This window comes from Tachysurus fulvidraco, chromosome 4 (genome assembly GCF_022655615.1).
Source record: "Tachysurus fulvidraco isolate hzauxx_2018 chromosome 4, HZAU_PFXX_2.0, whole genome shotgun sequence".
NCBI classification, from domain to species: domain Eukaryota; kingdom Metazoa; phylum Chordata; class Actinopteri; order Siluriformes; family Bagridae; genus Tachysurus; species Tachysurus fulvidraco.
In genome coordinates this window covers 18,386,120-18,404,184 of record NC_062521.1, presented here as the reverse complement: position 1 = coordinate 18,404,184, position 18,065 = coordinate 18,386,120, and the positions used below count along the sequence as shown (strand labels likewise).

The 18,065-nt window shown below is 41.6% G+C and overlaps 1 protein-coding gene across 3 annotated transcripts in view; it reads right to left on the bottom strand.

Annotated features, from left to right (window-relative positions):
• Positions 1-18,065, bottom strand: part of adka (adenosine kinase a) — a 128,414-nt gene that overhangs the window by 45,101 nt on the left and 65,248 nt on the right. For all 3 annotated transcript variants that reach the window (XM_047812868.1, XM_047812866.1, XM_047812867.1), the window contains exon 6: positions 14,067-14,175. In XM_047812868.1, coding sequence (XP_047668824.1) covers positions 14,067-14,175 — 109 coding nt within the window. The remainder of the gene's footprint in view (positions 1-14,066; positions 14,176-18,065) is intronic.

The window sequence follows — 18,065 nt, the reverse complement described above, 5'->3', positions numbered from 1 at the left end:
CCCTGATTTGCCGTGAAATTTAATATGCTTTTAAATGGTAGCGTCGAGCTGGAATTTGCTACTGATTAATTCCAACGCTGTGATATGTAAATATGAAACAGAATCAAATGCAATTTCCTCTGCTATTTATCAGTCAATAATGTCGGCTGCACAGTTGGCTCATTAACCGAACATGACATGCTGATGGGAAACAAAGCTCCCACGTTTCAGACTGCCATGAATTGAAACAAACAGGCGATTTATTACGAGGGCAGAAATTGATTGTTTTTTGAGCGAGGCTCACTGCATCAATCCAGCGGCTGATATTTTCTACGGGGTAAAGAGAGAGATGGAAAGAATGTCTCCTGCTGCTACTCCCCAGTGCTCTGTAGCGCCGCTAAGCTGCTTAATCATGATAACACAGAGTAAATGTTTTTGCTTTTCCAGACACATTATCTACTTTACAGATGAGAAATCTGGTTTCATGGATTAAGAGCGATGCCATAACAGGAAATACTTGTGGGGCTAACCTCGCCTGATGGCTTCAAAGCCAGCCTGTTAATTCAAACTACTTCCTGAGCTCAGAAGATAAGAACCACAGAAAAGACAGGCAGAGAGAGAGGGAAAGAGAGAGGGAGAGAGAAGGAGAAACGTTAAATGATCCCGGTTAAAAAAAAAAAAAAAAAAAAAAAAGAGAGAGGAGAATCTATCGTGTGGTTTTCAAAGGTATATAGAGCCCAACATCTGTCTCTTGGAAATACAGACTAAAGATGTGGGTTTAAGCAAGTGCCAACAAGAGGAATAAACAGGCCATCAAGAAATGTTTAAATAAATACCCATTAACATTTAATAACCATTAAAAATGTATAGGCAGGTTTTGGTTTATAAAACATTACATGCTTACTACAATAAATAAATAATGGATGTAAGATTATTTCTCATGGCAGTATGTAGATACACAACCTCAGCTATAAAGATAATCTTAGAAATAGTTAATTACATTCCACTGAATTTACACAAAGTCCTACACCAAAATATTAACATAAGGTGCATCCCAAATCGCATGTTTATGCACTTCTCTATAGCATTTTGTAGTGTTTCTATTCCAAATAATATAATGTGTATTGTGTTTACACCAAATTTTCTACTCAAAGAAGTGCACAAGTACCAGGATCTAAGATGGATGACAGAACAAAAGTGTACAATTTTAGACACTTCATGCACCCAACACTCCAAAAACCTCCAAGATGGCCGATGAACACCCTGGATGACAAATAATTTAAATTGACCCATGTTGTGTGATTTATTTCTCATTGTAAAATTCAACAGAACTTAGCATTTTCTATAGTTTTCTGTTAAAGCTAGCAGCATCACATTATGTGTGTTTGATCTCATCTTTGGCTAATACTTCTGCGTAATAAAAAACATTTGAGAGAACTCTACCCTTGTACACTTTATACAAAAACTTTATAAGTGCGTAGTGTGTAGTATGGCATTTGTTACAAAACTATATGGAAATAAGCGGAAATGATTAAAATTTAGAATAGTGTGAGGCTATACAAGTTACATATACAAGTTATGTGTGTGTGTGTGTGTGTATATATATATATATATATATATATATATATATATATATATATATGTATGTATATGTGTGTGTGTGTGTGTGTGTGTGTGTGTGTGTGTGTAAAACCTTATATATATGCATAAAATTCCCATTCTAAAAGCTTTTCACTAAAATGTTCATTAGTAATGGAGATGTGTGGAAGCTGAGCGTTCAAGCTGCTGTTCTTTTCTGTGCTGTTGTCGGTGTGTTTGTGCTTTTTACTTAAATCAATTCCATTTTAAACAGATGGAATTTCACAGATTTTTTTTTTTTTGAAAGGCAAAAAAAAAAAAAAAAAAAAACAAACAAACAAACAACAACCCTTCTGTGAATAATTTCAGGGCAGAAATACCCCTACATCACATCCTGGTGCGTGAATAACCACCAGCTGTGTGGTTCATATCCCTTGTTTGAGCGTGTCAGTGCCGCCAGCCTTCATCCAGCCAGGCTCTCATTAGTGGGGATGTTTGAATATTCATGTAGCGGTGATTCAGCAACAGTGGAGCCAGCTACAGCACCCAAAACTGCAGGGAATTCACCACTTACCATTAACAGGCCTAATAGCGGCACCACGCCTCCACGATTGTTATGGGTAATTGTAAACGCTCATTAGGATTTCCATGTAGAAAGTGGGGAAACCACTCATTTATTAATAGTATCATTTAATTTCTTCATACAGTAGTAAACGTGCAGTGAACGGTATACCGTCTAGCTGACAAGACACAAGCGGCAATAAAACACGGCAAGTTTACATTTCATGTTGCACATGGCACACACAGGATTAACATAAACTCGGTACATAATCTCAGATCAGATAAATGACAGACTGTTGTTTTGTTTCCCTGCGTGGAAACAGTTTTAATTAAAAACAGAAAGAAAAAAAAGGAGGCCTTGACTTACTGGTCATGTTGTGATTAAGCCAAAACATCAATTTGTCACTGTATTCTCCCCTTTAAGTTCTAATTTGCCTCTGTTCTACAACCTGATGGAGAAATCAGCTTTTCCTGCCTGATGACTCACATCTTCCAGCAATTCAGATAATGACTGCGTCACTGTGTGCTCCACAACGTCACTGAGTTATGTCACCAGCAAACATACTGTATGAGCCCACACACACACACACACACACACACACACACACTTCACTTCATCACCTATTTTTCTTTTTTCTTTTTTAAATGGGATTTGATGCATGTATGCTGCCTCGAAAAATCAGCCAGGCTCCACAGAAGTCAGTAATCACTGCAAATATTCAATTGGGACATGCCTCCCTGCCTCTGAAAACAGCCTTAATACTGTGTGTTTTGAGATTACCATGGATTTCCGTCTAATACTGATCATTTTCTTTACTCGAGTTCTTTACTCCAGAGTTTCTCATCCTGCCTGTGTCTCACTTCGTCTTTGAGAGTTTATTAAAAAGTCATCCTCTATAAATATGTTTCAACCCAAGAAAAATCATTTTGGGGATTTGATCTTTTTCTTCCATTTGGTTTCTTTCATATAAAAAAAAGGATGTGCAAAGAGACAAAAAAAAAAACCTGTGATATAGTTTTTTCACTTTCACCACCAGCTTGTGCGTGTTTTTTTTTTATGCTTCATTAATACTGTCAATCCTGTAAAATGCTACTGTGAAACTGTCATGTTTTTGGAATAAGTAATCATACTGGGAAAATAAGTAGCATTGTTTATGATTCGGACTCCCACAGAGTCCCGACTCCACATACAGCCGCTTCCTGTTCTTCATTTATCTTACTGCAGGAGTTTCAGTATTAGAAACATTTGCAGTTTCATCAGAAACTAGCTTTACTGTACATTCTAAAAAATGTCTCTAAGTATACAGAACCTCTGTGAATTACACTGAACCACTAAATGCTACATGAAAGCTGAAGACTTGCCTTTACTACACTATCAGAAACATGATTTCTCAGTGGTTCTTGGCTTGGTAAAGATTTGCGCTTCCCAAAAGCGGCTGATGGCCAACTCTCATGCGTTCCTCAGTAGATAATTGCATGTGGATAATGAAGACTTAAAAACTAAACCGAATTATTCCTACTTTAATGCTAAAGACTACAACACTCATACTAAACCTCCTTTCAACACCGTGGGTGCTGTTTGACTTCATAGTCTACAGCTGTACAAGAGTAAAGAATTAAAACACCTCTATCTGGTGTCTAACAGAAGATTAGCAGGTCCAGCAGATCCGGTCCGAGTCCGGTTCCTCTTCATCTCAGACTTGCCACAGTTGTCTCTGGCTAGTTCATTAAGAATCAGAGTCTAAATATACATCTGGGTTTGTGTTGCTTTCGCTTGGTGAGAACATATATTGTTAAAAACGAATGATTCCTGATGTTAAACTGAATTAAAGGGATATGATGCTCTATAGAGGAACCATCGACCAGGGTTCTACTTTGGAGAGTACAGAGAGACGAATACAACACTATGAGATCCAGATACCTATATGTGAGAGCATATGTATAAATACAGCTGCATCGATGCTCTTGCTCTGCCCCTGTTCCTCTGGGTCTATGTGATGTGGCTTCAGCCAGGTGTGCAGGGTTACAGCCAAAACCAGGCCTGATTAGAAAGTAATATACAAATAAATCACAGGCAGCCTGTTAACAGCAGAGTCGAGGGAAAAGGCAACAGCAAAACAATATAACTCAGGGTTAAGGCATTTCTCGTTCCAATGAGCATGCTTACATCCCAAAGGGGAACAAGATGTTTGCTGCGCCGCTATGCTTCCATCCTCATTACTTACATGCTGAGTTTTATGTGAGATCTGAAAGAAAGACAGAGCACGTGCTCGGAGCTCATAAAAATAAACCAACATAAAAATAAACTACTAAGCAAAAAGAGGAATTAGTGACCATTTTGATGAACTTGGCTAAAGCCAAATGTTCTCCACATTACCATGCTGTAAAGTTCATCTTGTTCTCTTTGTGGTGGAGAGGAGGGGTACAAAGGCTCTTACCACTAAGAAGGTAAAATTAACCCTTGTGGTTTCTGAACTTCCCGCTGCAATGCACGCCATGCGTGCAGATCTGTGTGCGCTCGGATTCGACGTGTGGCCCGGCGTGAATCCTGCATGTACGAGTGGGCATGAAAACGTGCAAATCATTACCCATGAACAATCGCAGAGGAGGCAAATGGAGCAGTCTTTGCCATGAAGAGAAGCGTGAATCTCGTCTCGCCAGGGCTCTCCACTCAACAGCTGCCACACACAGCCTCAACATCTGCACAGTGTTAATGCGGTACTCTCAGAATGAGCGGCAGCTCGAACTGAGCCCCACCCCACCACCACCACCACCACATGTAATATATGATGAAGGGAGCTGTGGCTTTGAAGGGAATTCCAGCACTCCCGGATAGAAGGCCCGTAAGTGATCATGAATCAAAGGTAAGGATAGAATTAAGATACACCACAGGCCATGCCTAAGGCCATAGAGCCGGTTGATGAAAAGTTCAGAGTTGTGCTTTCTGTAAGTAGCCCCTTCATGAAGATTTTTTTCCTCTCAAAGTTTGTAGATGAGACACGTTTCCACAAATCCCTTTCTAACAGAAGCAGTAGGGATTGGCAATGAATGATCAGTGAGTGTCTCATATTATATAAATCTTTTTAAAACACCATGCTCATTCAGAAAGAACCCAGAGCCCTAGACATGCTGCAGTTGGTGTTTCACACCCCAAGATGTTTTATTGATTCTGTCCTATTAGCACGCTTGTACACCCTCATCTGCCGACCCATGTTAAAATGTGTTAGCTTCAATCCTCAGCGCATTAAGAAACAATCAAGCACATCTTGATGTCTCTCACTGTCGATTCGCTTCATCGGCTGAAGCGATTTCATGGCCCCAGCACATCAATGTTTCAACGGGAGAGCTTACAGGCGCACTGCTCCTGTGGCTGAGGTAAAGGAGGGGTGTAAAACATGATGCTAGAAGCATTTGCGTTGTGACCGAGAAGGCTGCTGACTCGTGCTCAGCAGAGAGAGGCCTAGAGATACAAGTCCAGCATCTGTAAATATAAGCCTGACCTCTCAGGCTCGAGTTTCCTCAAGTTGATGCCGGATGAAGGGCTCTCATCAGCCACTTTACTTGATCAAACATTCAGGTTAGGAGGCATTTATTAATGAACAGTGATGCACAGCTGAGAACAGGGCTGTGGTTGATTCATGGCAAAGAACATACCCACTTTTCTACCAGACTTGGTTGCTGTACAGTGTACAGTACAGATCCAACCCATACACAGAACTGTCTGTATCCTGAGTAGATCCGTGAAAGTAGGAGTAGATCCTATTACCGTGAAAGGTGCATGTATTGTGCCTCTACAGTAGTACTCTAAAGATAAAACTAACCAAGGGCTAATGTAATTAGTGTACCGATGCAGATGAAGGCAGGAGAAGCTTGTGGTGTGGTGACATCAATCTTCCCTCATCTACTTCGGCTACGTCCCAAACCACATCCTATCTGTCTAAACAGTTCGTTAGTATATAAATAAAGTAGTATTTAGATTTTTGGTGATTTGGTCTGCAAATCTACAAATCCCCCAGAATCACATTTTGGGAGCTGAGAGACAATTCATGATGTGTGAATTTGACCAGTCAGTGGTGTGCTATTTCTAGCACCACCCACATGTCTAGGTTTCTTGCTACTGTGGACCAGAAGGGTAACCAATTTCAGCACAAACACTTGGCAATGGAAATGATGACAAAATGTCAAATCACTGATTTGTCATTATTATCAGTCTAAATGAGTTTCCCACTGGTGCTCTGTGGAAAAGAGCTAAAATTATAACATGGCATTGTAAACTACCCGTGCATCTGTGTCTCTTCCTCCCTCCGTCACACTTCTGTAACCTGTACCGCTACGAAGCCGCCCGAGTCTGAGAGCTGCGGGGAGGAGCGATTACCCACGGTGCCTCGGCCCAGCATCCCACTGCCTCTGAGCTGCACATTAACACTCTCAGCCCATGTGACTGCACTCGTGTCAGCTAATGACGGTTCAATTATGCCTGCAAACATTGCTCTGCTAAGTAAACGGCCACCTAGCTCAACCCCGTGCAAATGCCTCTCTGATTCACAGCAAATTAGACACAGACAGCGAGATGTCAAATAAATCCTAACTGGCTGCTGTTGTGTGTTTGCACTGCAGATACATAAGTGAAATTAGCACAGGAGGTGGAGGGAGAAGGGGCTAATGGTTAAACATGCAACATTCACATTATTGTATAATTAGGCGCTTGTCATCACGTTGAATTTTAGCATTACTGACTGTTATTAGCGTGAAATTGCACAGCATGAAAAAAACCCATTGAAACAGAGAACAGAATCCGTTCAGTTCTGCTCCCAACAGAAAATGTTTTTGAAAACGAAGCATTTCATTCTCAGAACATGCCGTCATTAGGCGATAAAACGTGGGCCATTTCCAGAGCTAACGTAACTGGAGGGGATTTGAAAATGTCGGGTTCATTCACATAATGGTGAGAAGAACACGTAATTCTTAGTGACGTTTTCTTTTTTTTTTTTTTTCACCAACACGTCTTGAAATTAATTGTTCAGAGAAAACACAGCACCCAAATGCAGCAACCTGGAAATACAACGTACATGAGAGCACGTAAACATGAGCATCGTGTAGAGGATGGCAGATGGCTGACTACAGCAAGACATTTGAATGGGCTGCTTGTAAAAATAAAAACAAAACAAAATGGTAAACAGATTTCTACACTGCAGTGTTATCGGTGCTGTGGGGAATAAAATGAACGCTGATAGCAAAGAGAGATTATGAGGTTCATGTGATTTAATAAAGACTGATGTTTTTTCATGGCTATAATCATGACCAGCGCTGCACTGTTCCTTGAGAATGTGAAGATGTTAGCATAACAAACCTGGGACTTGCCTGAGGCATGGTAGGGGACATTTGACAAGGCAGGTACACCAGTGATCAACATGGCACCTGGGAATTTTTTTTTTTTAAAGCTGTCACAAGATTCAAGTGGACTGATCGCTTTAAGTGTGTCCGACAAGGAAAAAGGAGGCGTAGTGGAGGCGTAGTGGAGGCCGCTCTGAGGCATGAACTCTAATCAAGATGAAGTGCGTTTACAAATGCATTTAATAGGGCTTGCCAAGAGCAAAACTCTGCATGTAAATACGGTAAGATTAAATTTCATCAGAGCAGAGCAACACTGTGACCAATTGCCTACAGTCACACAGAGTCTGCCAACTGTGCACCCCTCCTCCCTCACCAGCACCACACATCTCAACTCTCTCTCTCTCTCTCTCTCTCTCTCTCTCTCTCTCTCTCTCTCAATTTGCATTGTGTGATCTTTCTCAGCAGAGGAATGGGGGAGGGGAAAGATGGTGTGTAGGGCAGCTGACGCCAGCTTCAGCTCAAGGTCAGCATGAGGGCTGCCTGGATGTGTGTGTGTGTGTGTGTGTGTGTGTGTGTGTGTGTGAGTGAGAGTGTGTGTCTTTGTGACAGAGAGAGAGAGAGGTGTTGATGGGGGGTATGCGTGGAAGCAAAAGCACTGAGAGTCACCTTACAGAACTCATCACTAAAGCCCTTGTGAATTAGGAGTCGTTATGAGTATAAAAACCTCAAAACACACACACACACACACACTCTTGTTACCAGGGAACACTGAGGTCAGACAGGAAGAGAAAAAGCACAAGTGTATGTGTGTGTGTGAGAGAGAGAGAGAGAGAGAGAGAGAGAGAGAGAGAGAGAGAGAGAGAGAGAGAGAAAAAGAGAGAGCGCTTGCATATGCCACTTCAGGGTGCAGGCTGGCATGCCACTTACTGTACCAGTTAATGGTGTGTTTTCTGGCTGGCTGTCACTCTGTGCTGACATTAGTCCTGATGAGATGCAACCTGCTTTGTGTCGCAGTAAAGCACTTAGAGCTCTGAAAGCCTGCCGTTTGCCAATGTGCAATGTGAAACGTAAGCTATATACACATGCTGAAAACCTGACAAGTTAGAGTGAGTGTGTGTGTGTATGTGTGTGTGTGAGTGAGTGAGTGTGTGTGTGTGTGTGGGGGGGATTTTTCATTTTCACAGGTGACACTTTCACAGCTTCCTCCCCACACAAACTCATCATCCTCACACTGGATGGAGCATCCATTCAGTGGAACTGGCACACGCCTGCCTGCCAGAGCACCTCTCTCACGTCCCCAGGCTGTTCTAGAACCATCTGCAGCTGGGGCCTCCGAGGCCCGTATGACTCCTCCTTTAATTATTTTCATCTCTCACCCTCAGACACACCTCCCCTATCTCTCTCTCTCTCTCACACACACACACACACCATGACTGTGCACACATTTCCCTGTGGAATTAGTGCGGCTGTCTCTTTAAGAGGACAAGGTTCTGTGCCAGTGGCTTCAGAGACTGTGTTTAGTAGCAGAACCGACAACTGGCACTGTAAGGTTAATGCTGTGGCATAATGCGCAATGCATGTTCCAAGGCAGATCAAATTAGAGGCTAGGCCAAAAAGAAGCACTGTAACACTTCTGGCTTGTGCTGTAAATCATAGGCATTTTTACGCTTCGACTGTACACACTACCGACTAATATATAGATTTTTTACAGAACACTGCAACATCATTTCTTCCAATATATATTAAAAAATAATCTTTTTCAGTGTGATTTTCTTTCTGCAGTATTATTCCTGTCCCTCATTACAGCTCAGTGTGCACCATTCTGCCTCAGGATCCTCACTTCCTAGCAACAGCCTGCCACCAAACATTTGGCACAAGTTCAACAACACCCCCTCCCCTCCCCTCTCCCTCTTCCTCCCTCTCTTTCTCTCCCTCTCCCCTTGCTGCCCTCCGTCTGTGAAAGATGGCTGCCCTGACTGCATGCTCTCTCCGGCTCAGGCTGGATGGCAGTGCCCCGCGCTGCCTATCCCGGAGCGAGACTCCATTAACTGGCTTTGCATCCAATCCCACCCCTTCAGCAGCAGGGCACTCAGCGAGCTCGCGCCAGGCTTCATTAATCAGCGCTTTAGCACACAAACTCTCCTCTGCCAATCTCACTCACAGGCAAACGAATGAAAATGGTTCGGGAACAAAATCACTTAATGGTCTTCGAATGAAAAGGCATCAAGCTAAATCATTTCAGGTGGCTGAAATAGAGCGCATCGGTGGCATTCTGTTTAAAATAGGGCCATCTTCTGCTTAGCATCAGTGGAGATCAGACCTGTCAGGGCGATTATATGTCAGGAAAACAATTGCGGAGAACTATTTAATAACACCAATAACACTGACACCTTTGTTCATATTAGCGTAGATGAACATATATATTAAACCTAACCCCTGCCCTAAAACACAATAAATATTTTCACACGCTCTCAGTCACATTTCGTAAATGCTTTACGAGTGTTTCCCAGATCGGAAACTCGGGCGCGTAAGAAGAGTTTTATTTTTTTGGGAAATAGTGTAATGATGACTGTAATTGTGATAGGATGAATGAATGGAATGAATTAGTGTTGGAGGCAGGCATTCCTTCATTAAAAACACAAACGTTATTTAGGAATGACAAAGAAAGTATTCAGCTGTTTCATGAAAAAAAAAAAAAAGAAAAAAACAATACAAACTCTGCAAAATGTTCAATAAGTTCAGATTGGCGTCTCTTCACTCCACATTCACAAACTGCCCTCGTTTAGCATTAAACAAGTTAATCTGTGTGGCTGCTGCAAGGCATCCGAGAGGAAAAAGACGGCACAGCGCTAAACCCTAGCTGTGTTTTTCTAAGGCTGTGACTCAGTAAATCTGTTGAAAGCTTTTGTCTGTCAGTGGACAGAGAAGGCCATCAGCAATCTGTCCCAAAGGAGCGGTGAGGATATGAGGAAATCTGCACAAATCTCTGTTAGTTCTGCACTGGGGATCTCTGAGGGCACAGATATACCAGAGCTGGTCCGTCTTTGCTATACAGTGCAAACATCTATCCTCATAAATCACCCCCGACTCCACGTTATTCATTAAAAGCGTGAATTCCTTGATCTCAAACTACATGCAAAATAAAAGACTAGTATTAATGACTCAGAGAATCAGTTATTAATTAGGAGCAGCTTGGCTTTTCACCATGCTGCAGGTGGCACACAGCCTAGTGATGATCCTCCATAAAGCAGGGGTTGTGTAAGGTCACTGCTCGCCTCAGGGTCACTCTCATTGACTCGGACTCTTTTTTGGCTGTGGACCATCTTTAATTAAGAATATTCTTAATACTATAGGAAAAGCTCCGCTCTGAGTCTCTACACCGCCTCTCAGATATACAACGGTGTAGACGCTTGCCATAAATGTGCCAATCCACAATTCTACACTGCAAGCGGTTCCTTTTCCTGAATACTTATAAAACCTGTGGTGTAGCCTTTTGAATGAGAAAGTCAAAGGTAAATGAGCCTGGAATGAGACTGACACTGATTAGCTAGATATCAGCTCTCATGGTGTTCCTGCTTTTGCTGTTTGAGTAGCCAGGATATGCTTGTATTTTTTAAAAGTTAATTTTGCTAACTAAATTAGACTAGCCAATTCTGAGCACTGGAAAAAGCAACCTGAATAAATAATAACATCCGATAACAGTATCACTGTATAGGAGTTTTTAACACTCAAGTTTAAAACTCACACCAGGAAGCTTATCTGTGATTGCTACTGTTATTATTATGACAAGTGGGAAATGAGGTCACCACTTAAAACCACCTCAGAACTCCTCCTGCCTTTATATGCATCATTATGTGATTCTCACACACACACTCTGAAAACGGTACAATATCTATTGTATGACGCTGTCTCGGTCATCCTCTTTTGGTCTACAAAAGATAAAAACACTTAATTTAATTTCTAATAAGCATTCAAATATTCAGAAATGTGAAAATGTTCATTTAAAATAAATACTTTTGAATGAAGAACTCATTGATACTCTGAGATTTATGAAACATTGACTATTGGGTAAAAATCATCGCTGTAGTGTTTTTTTTCTAATAGACATTAGTGGTGAGATGAGGGGAGGAACACAGAGTGCAAGTGAAGGTCAATACGGCTAACAGCTAGACGTTAGCGAGAGGAAGAGTGATAAAAGAAATGACGAAGAAGAAGAAGAAGAGAGAGAGAGAGAGAGAGAGAGAGAGAGAGAGAGAGGGAGTCGACAGACAGACTGGTGCCAGGCTCTAGGACAGCTACACGCAAGAGGAAATCACTTACATAACCCGGCTTCAGAATAACCCACACAGCCTCTTAGAGAGACACTCAGGACTTCTGACAGGACAGACCCCGTTTATTTGTCCAGCCTGCTTTGCTTTCATTCTCCATTAAACCGACAGGGATTTAAGCCTGACCTCAGACCTCATGCGGGAATCCATTTTCAAAATGGAGGCAGAGAGTAAAAATGGGGCTGAGGCAGAGCATAGGCAGCAGATCAGATGTAGTGAACATGACTCTGAGGTGAATACTGACTGATGCCACTGTGGTTAAAGGTTGCGAGTAACGACAGAGGAGGTGAGGAGGTGACTTTGCTGCTGAGGGAAGAGGATGTGCTTCACTAATGAATACTCTGACTGGATAATCAATTCACAGACTCATCTCTGATTAAGGGACAGGGGGAAAGACTAACAACAAGAGAGAGGGAGAGAGGGAGAGAGAGACTACAGAGCTCAGCCAAATGCATTAAACATGTCTACAGAGTAGAGACCTGCAGTGCACCTGGAGAAGCTGCTATCACAGCTTTGTTTGGGCCTGTGGAAGAAAAACAAGCGGGCCCACTGGGACGCTCGGCGCTCCAATCTCAGCTGAAATTTGAGCTGTGGACAAACTGAGCTGGGCATCGGCAGCACAAACTATTCCCCCTCCCTCAAGAGCCCTGTCTAACAAGCCCAATGGAAAGCCAGGGCAGACTAAACGGGGACAACGCTTTCAATAAACATTGGAATGTGTCTGTTCCCTCTCTCCTTCTCTCTCCTTCTCTCGCTCTCTCTCACTCTCACACTTTGTCAGTGGGAAGACCGTTTCATTCCTCACAGGACAGCACTACTGTTCATCTTTTTTTCACACTAGATTCCCTAGACATTATCAGCATACTGTATCTTTAGCAGACTTTGTGTTCTTCATACCAGGGTTGGTATGTTGAATTTCCTTCAGTTATCATACTAGTACAGATAGTGTCAGAACAATGTAGGATAAATATAATAAATGTGCTATGATCATTTCCAGTAAAGGTTAAGCTTCTGTTCTCACACAAGCCTTCTGATTGTCAATGACAGTCAATGTTTGCAAGATCTTTTTCTCCAAAATGTATTTGAACCCAGCCCTTTCCAGTTTATTTATCATTTCTGTGTACAGGCTTAACCTTTGTCCTTTGGCTTGTACAACAACACCGAAGCGAAAGGAGATAAACCCAGACAGCGTCATCAGGACACTTTCCCATGGTCACCACCACTTCATGCTCTCAAGGCAAGAAACACAAAAGAAACCAACGCAGCTTTGCTTCTCTTTATTCCTTGTAGCCTCCAGCTCTATTCAGTAAGCAGTACCGTGATGAAAGTCAGTTAATCAGGGTTGAAAATGATTAGCGTGTCACATTACAATGGTTGCCAAATTGACTGATTCCTGCATCGAGGTTAATCACATGCCTTTATTAGAGGTATCCACAAATGGATGTCCAGCGGGGCGCAGATGGAACTCTCTTGGCGGATGAAGCTGAGAGCAAGTACTGACCTGCATGCCGAGCCGTCCCAATCACGTTTGTAATGGCTCATTAACTGACAGGTCGGAGTGTAATGGGGTTGCGCGCTTCACACCAACCTTGATTACGGATGATTACAAGCAACAGTTTGCACAATGTCTGCCAGTTAACTCCTCAATCAGGAGTGAAACAGCATGGCTGACTGGTTGAGCTGATGCTGCTTGATAAGTTGTCTCCAGCACCGCACACACAGTGCTCTTGAGTGCACGAGGAGAGCATGGCCTGAAAATGAAAACGCTCGGCCTAGTCAGCAGCCTTCACAGAAACTGAGTCATCTTGCCCCCGACTGACCTCGCAGTCGAACCCCATCATTCTCCTGGGTCAGAGAGCAGAATTTCTTCAGCCAGCCCAATTGCACTTTTGGAAACTCATATATCCCACCCTCTAGGGCAGAACATAGCCTATCAGCATCACATGGATTCACCGAGTGCCCTTTTAAGGGCATGAAATGAAGAAGCGTATCTGCTCACTGAGGTGAGATCAGTGGAAGCTATTTGGCACAGAAGTGCTGGCATAACACCTAGCGTCTGCATTGTCCGGTTCATTATTTCTTGACTTACACAATCGCAGTAGCTTTCTCTCTCTCTCTTTCTCTCTCTCTGTGTCTCCATGATAGACAGATCATATCAAGTAGGACTAATTAATGAATAATAATATTAAGTAATGAATAATAAATAATGAATAATATTATATAGGACTACATAAAGGACTCCTTTATTCAGTGATTATATAGATATAGGAATGTAAGTTTACTTACAGCAATGTAGTAGACTTTTGCTTTTTCTACCAGCTTCCAGTTCTCCTCCAGGTCCAGATGTTTGTCTTTCTTATAACAGTTGGCAGCCCCCAGATTGGCAACAAGAGACCTGCAAGAAAGATCTAAAGTATATTCAATCCATCATTTCAGTGCAAAAACAATTACACACTAAAGCACTCTGTTATAATAAATAGCTTTCATTACATATTTACCATCATTGTCCATTTATATATAAATATATATACAGTGTATTATATATATATATATATATATATATATATATATATATATATATATATATATATATATATATATATATATATATATATATATATGTATGTATATGTATGTGTGTGTGTGTGTGTGTGTGTTACTTCTCTTCTTTTTAGGTACCTGCAGACCTGCACCACCACATTTACAAGATGAATTTCTTCCTAATTGTCACGTTTGTCTACTTAAGTGAACAACCATTCTACAGAGCTAAAGGCTGAACTGCGTCGACATATGGACGCTGCTTTAGAAAACAGCTGCTCAGTGTCAACCATGCCTGAATTAAATATCAACACACCACTTTTTTCCCGCTCTGCAAATGCCTTACAAGACCTTTCCCGTAAATAAATGAAAAAAATAAACAAATCAATAATGCAGAGAAAGTGTACAGGGTCCGTCGGGACCACTGTTTCTCCATTAACCTCCTGGTGGTCCTCGCATCAACAAAAACAACTAATTCCAGTTTGAAAAGCCACCGCTCTCATTATTCACTTGTTAGTGAGAGGAAGCAGGCCCCAGGGGCAAGCCACTATTCTGAAGTTTCGTTACCCTTAGAAAAGTGCCAGTACTCTCCACAAACAAGAGTCAATAGAACAGGAGTCCAGCACTTTGAAGAGGAACACATCCTTATAAATAAAGGAACTTTAGACTTTAGGTTCTTTAAAGCACACAATGTATAATGGAAATGTAGTTGTCTGTGGTACCAACAAAAATCCAGCAACATAAAGGTTCTGTAGGAAACCAAAAACATAGAAACATTTGTTGGGGCTCCACTCTGGGGAACCTTCTACACAGGACACATGCACATACTGTATCTAGCAGAAGTAATTTCAACCTAAGCCCGTGTCAACATCCTAAGAACCTTTAATGTAGAAAGAAAGCCTTGAAGAACCCAATTACTAAGCATGTATGGGATCACTTGATCACTTTAAACTCACTGTGTCCAATCTTGGGAGCTACATCTGAGTCTCTTGAGGACCGGGATCAACTGATTAAAGGGGAGGAATCAGGCATGGTTTGTGCTTGAGTGGAAATAAAATCTGCCCCCACAGCAGCCCTTTGCAGTGAAGTCAGCCTGAACCCGGAAGAGATCCCTTACAACCCGACTACCATCCAGCTCTGTTCTCTGTACCGCTGCATTACTCAGGTGCTCTAAAGTGTATTGATAAAAGCTAAAAACGTTCTCTTGGTCTTTAAGCTGGATAAATGTGTGTGTGTGTGTGTGTGTGTGTGGTGACCTCTACAGCCTCCTGTAATGAAAGAGACTGCTCTGACAGGTGAGGCGGTAATGAGTAGTCTCATAAGGCTATAGCTGGCAGCTCTATAAGTCTGCACACTTCAAACTAGCTCCCATTAAGAGCAGCTCTGGCTGATTCACACCATGATGGCTGAAAAACAAAGACAACCCTCCTCCTCTTCATCCTCTTCCTCCTATGAAGCCTGAGACTCGGCCCCTCAGGCGGCCACTCATCAAGTGTTAACAGGTCAAAAACCTCCAGAATATTCCAGCATCACACTCAACCACATGCAAAGGAGACCATGGAGACTGATCGATACAGACAATCAAAGCATGACACTTACATTGTTATATGATTAGAACATAAATGATTAGAATATTTTACAACAGTGGCACATGAAGTTTGGTTAAGGAATAACATCAGTGTAAAAGCTGCAAATATATGTACAGGGCTTGATAACGTCATGCACATATTAGGCATTAGTTGTGATGATCTCCAAAAGTCCATTACATTTAAATACGTTCCTGGTTGCATGTGTCATAAGAAACACTTTAACCACAGGAAGTGTGAACTGCGAGCCCATTTCGCTTTCAATTTAGATTTGTTTCATCTCGTCACTACACTCATGAAGTCTGTAAATCAACAAAAGTTTTTGATGATCTTTTGGACTTTTAGGGATGCAAAATTTCATAACGTTACGTATATGTATAAATATCTGCACGTTAATGTTTGTTTAAATGAAAAATGGCACCAAAATATGTTGGTGCAAAAAATAACCTTCACGCAAAGGCTAGGTCTAGTCTGTAAAGACAGAACTCTAGCTCACACTTTGCCCAGAGCCTGTTGGCAAACTTGTGAGAGTATCATGTTTACTTGCTACAAACAAACAAACTCTTCACTTTTTAAAGACGGCATGCCAAGAACTTGTTTCCAAACCAGTAACTCTACCTTGCAAAAAAGCTCACTGGGGAAACCGGTGCATGTATGTGTGCATACGAAGGAATATGGACAGCCAATCACACTGCAGTCTTCTAGATTCTGAAGATTGTGGTCAGAAAAGTTTATGATAAGAATAAAGAAGCCTCCTAGTTTAGCGAAGGTAAAGTCAAATCGCAATCATTTTTAAATATTTCATTTTCAAATATAAAATGATACAAAGCGATGAATTAAAATGACTACTTCATGTGCTCTCTGTGCAAAAAGCCAAATTTAAAGAACAATAGGATATCACAATGAATTACATTTTTAAGGCTAACTATTTAGGCACATTAACATCTTACTGATATCATGCTGGATTATATGTTTCTTAAAAACATCCGTCGTCTTTAACTCTGCATTCGTTCCTCACAGATGGGATGAATCCTGAATGACTTCCTGCTCCCTACTTACAGTATGCGTTTTACTTAGGCTGTAACAATAGAGCTAGATCATTCCCTACAAGATTTCATGATTTTGTGATCGCAGAAATGACCATAAAATCAAAGAAAATCCACAAAATTAAGAGGGGCTTGTAATTTTTCAAAATTACAGCTGATTTTCTGCAGACTCGGGTCACGCGATCAGCCAAAAACCCTCCGCGAACATGATTACACCTATCATAGAAAATAATTACAAATGTGTATTCATTGGTAGTAGTCGAAAAAGAAGAATACTGAATTGCAAGCACTAGTTTTCCACAAATATATTTCATAAAAAACAGACAGCAAAATGAAGCCTATCTGGCTGCAACAATCACTAAACAAATCTCCTGGAGTGACTGATATGTGATCCACAGAACAGTGATCAAATCCTTAAAGGACTGCTATAGGACCAACGTAACAGCATTTGATATTCAGTCTGAGAGATAACGTGACGGTTCTCTGAGTGTTAGAAAAGAATGAACCACATGTAGCTCAATATCCCTTCCAGAACACGTTTGTTTTAATGCTCTGCCATCACCTTTCACTTTCCTCTTGGTTTTGCATTAATGCGCATGATATAAAGACACAGTTTGTTGGCAGTATTGTGTATTATTTATCATGTCAGTATCACCTGTATCTTGGAAAAAGTATACATTTATTATCTGCTTTATGTGGATTTCATTCTCTCCGAGTAAAGAAAGAATTAACAACTGCATGAGGCACGAGCGCATGTTTATCGTCGACTTGATCATATCTGCACTTCTCCAGGGAATAGAAGCCTGAGGGAGATGCCACAGTCGGCTGTAAATGTTTATCCAATTTTATAGCCTTTAAAAGTGGGAAACAACCTGCCAATATCAAATGCTTAGGTGGCACGTAATGCTTTCTGCCTGCCTCATGCATCAGGCCAGTCATGGAATCTGGCACCCTTCAGTGCCAAGTCTAGCAGTCAATCAAAATAGCTTGGTGCTGATCTAACCCCGCTATATAAATAAATAAGGAGCTGTGCAGGAAAGGAGTAGAACAGCCCGTGAGAGAACAGTGAGTTCTAGTGTTCACTGAGGCGTGTGTGTGTGTGTGTGTGTGTGTGT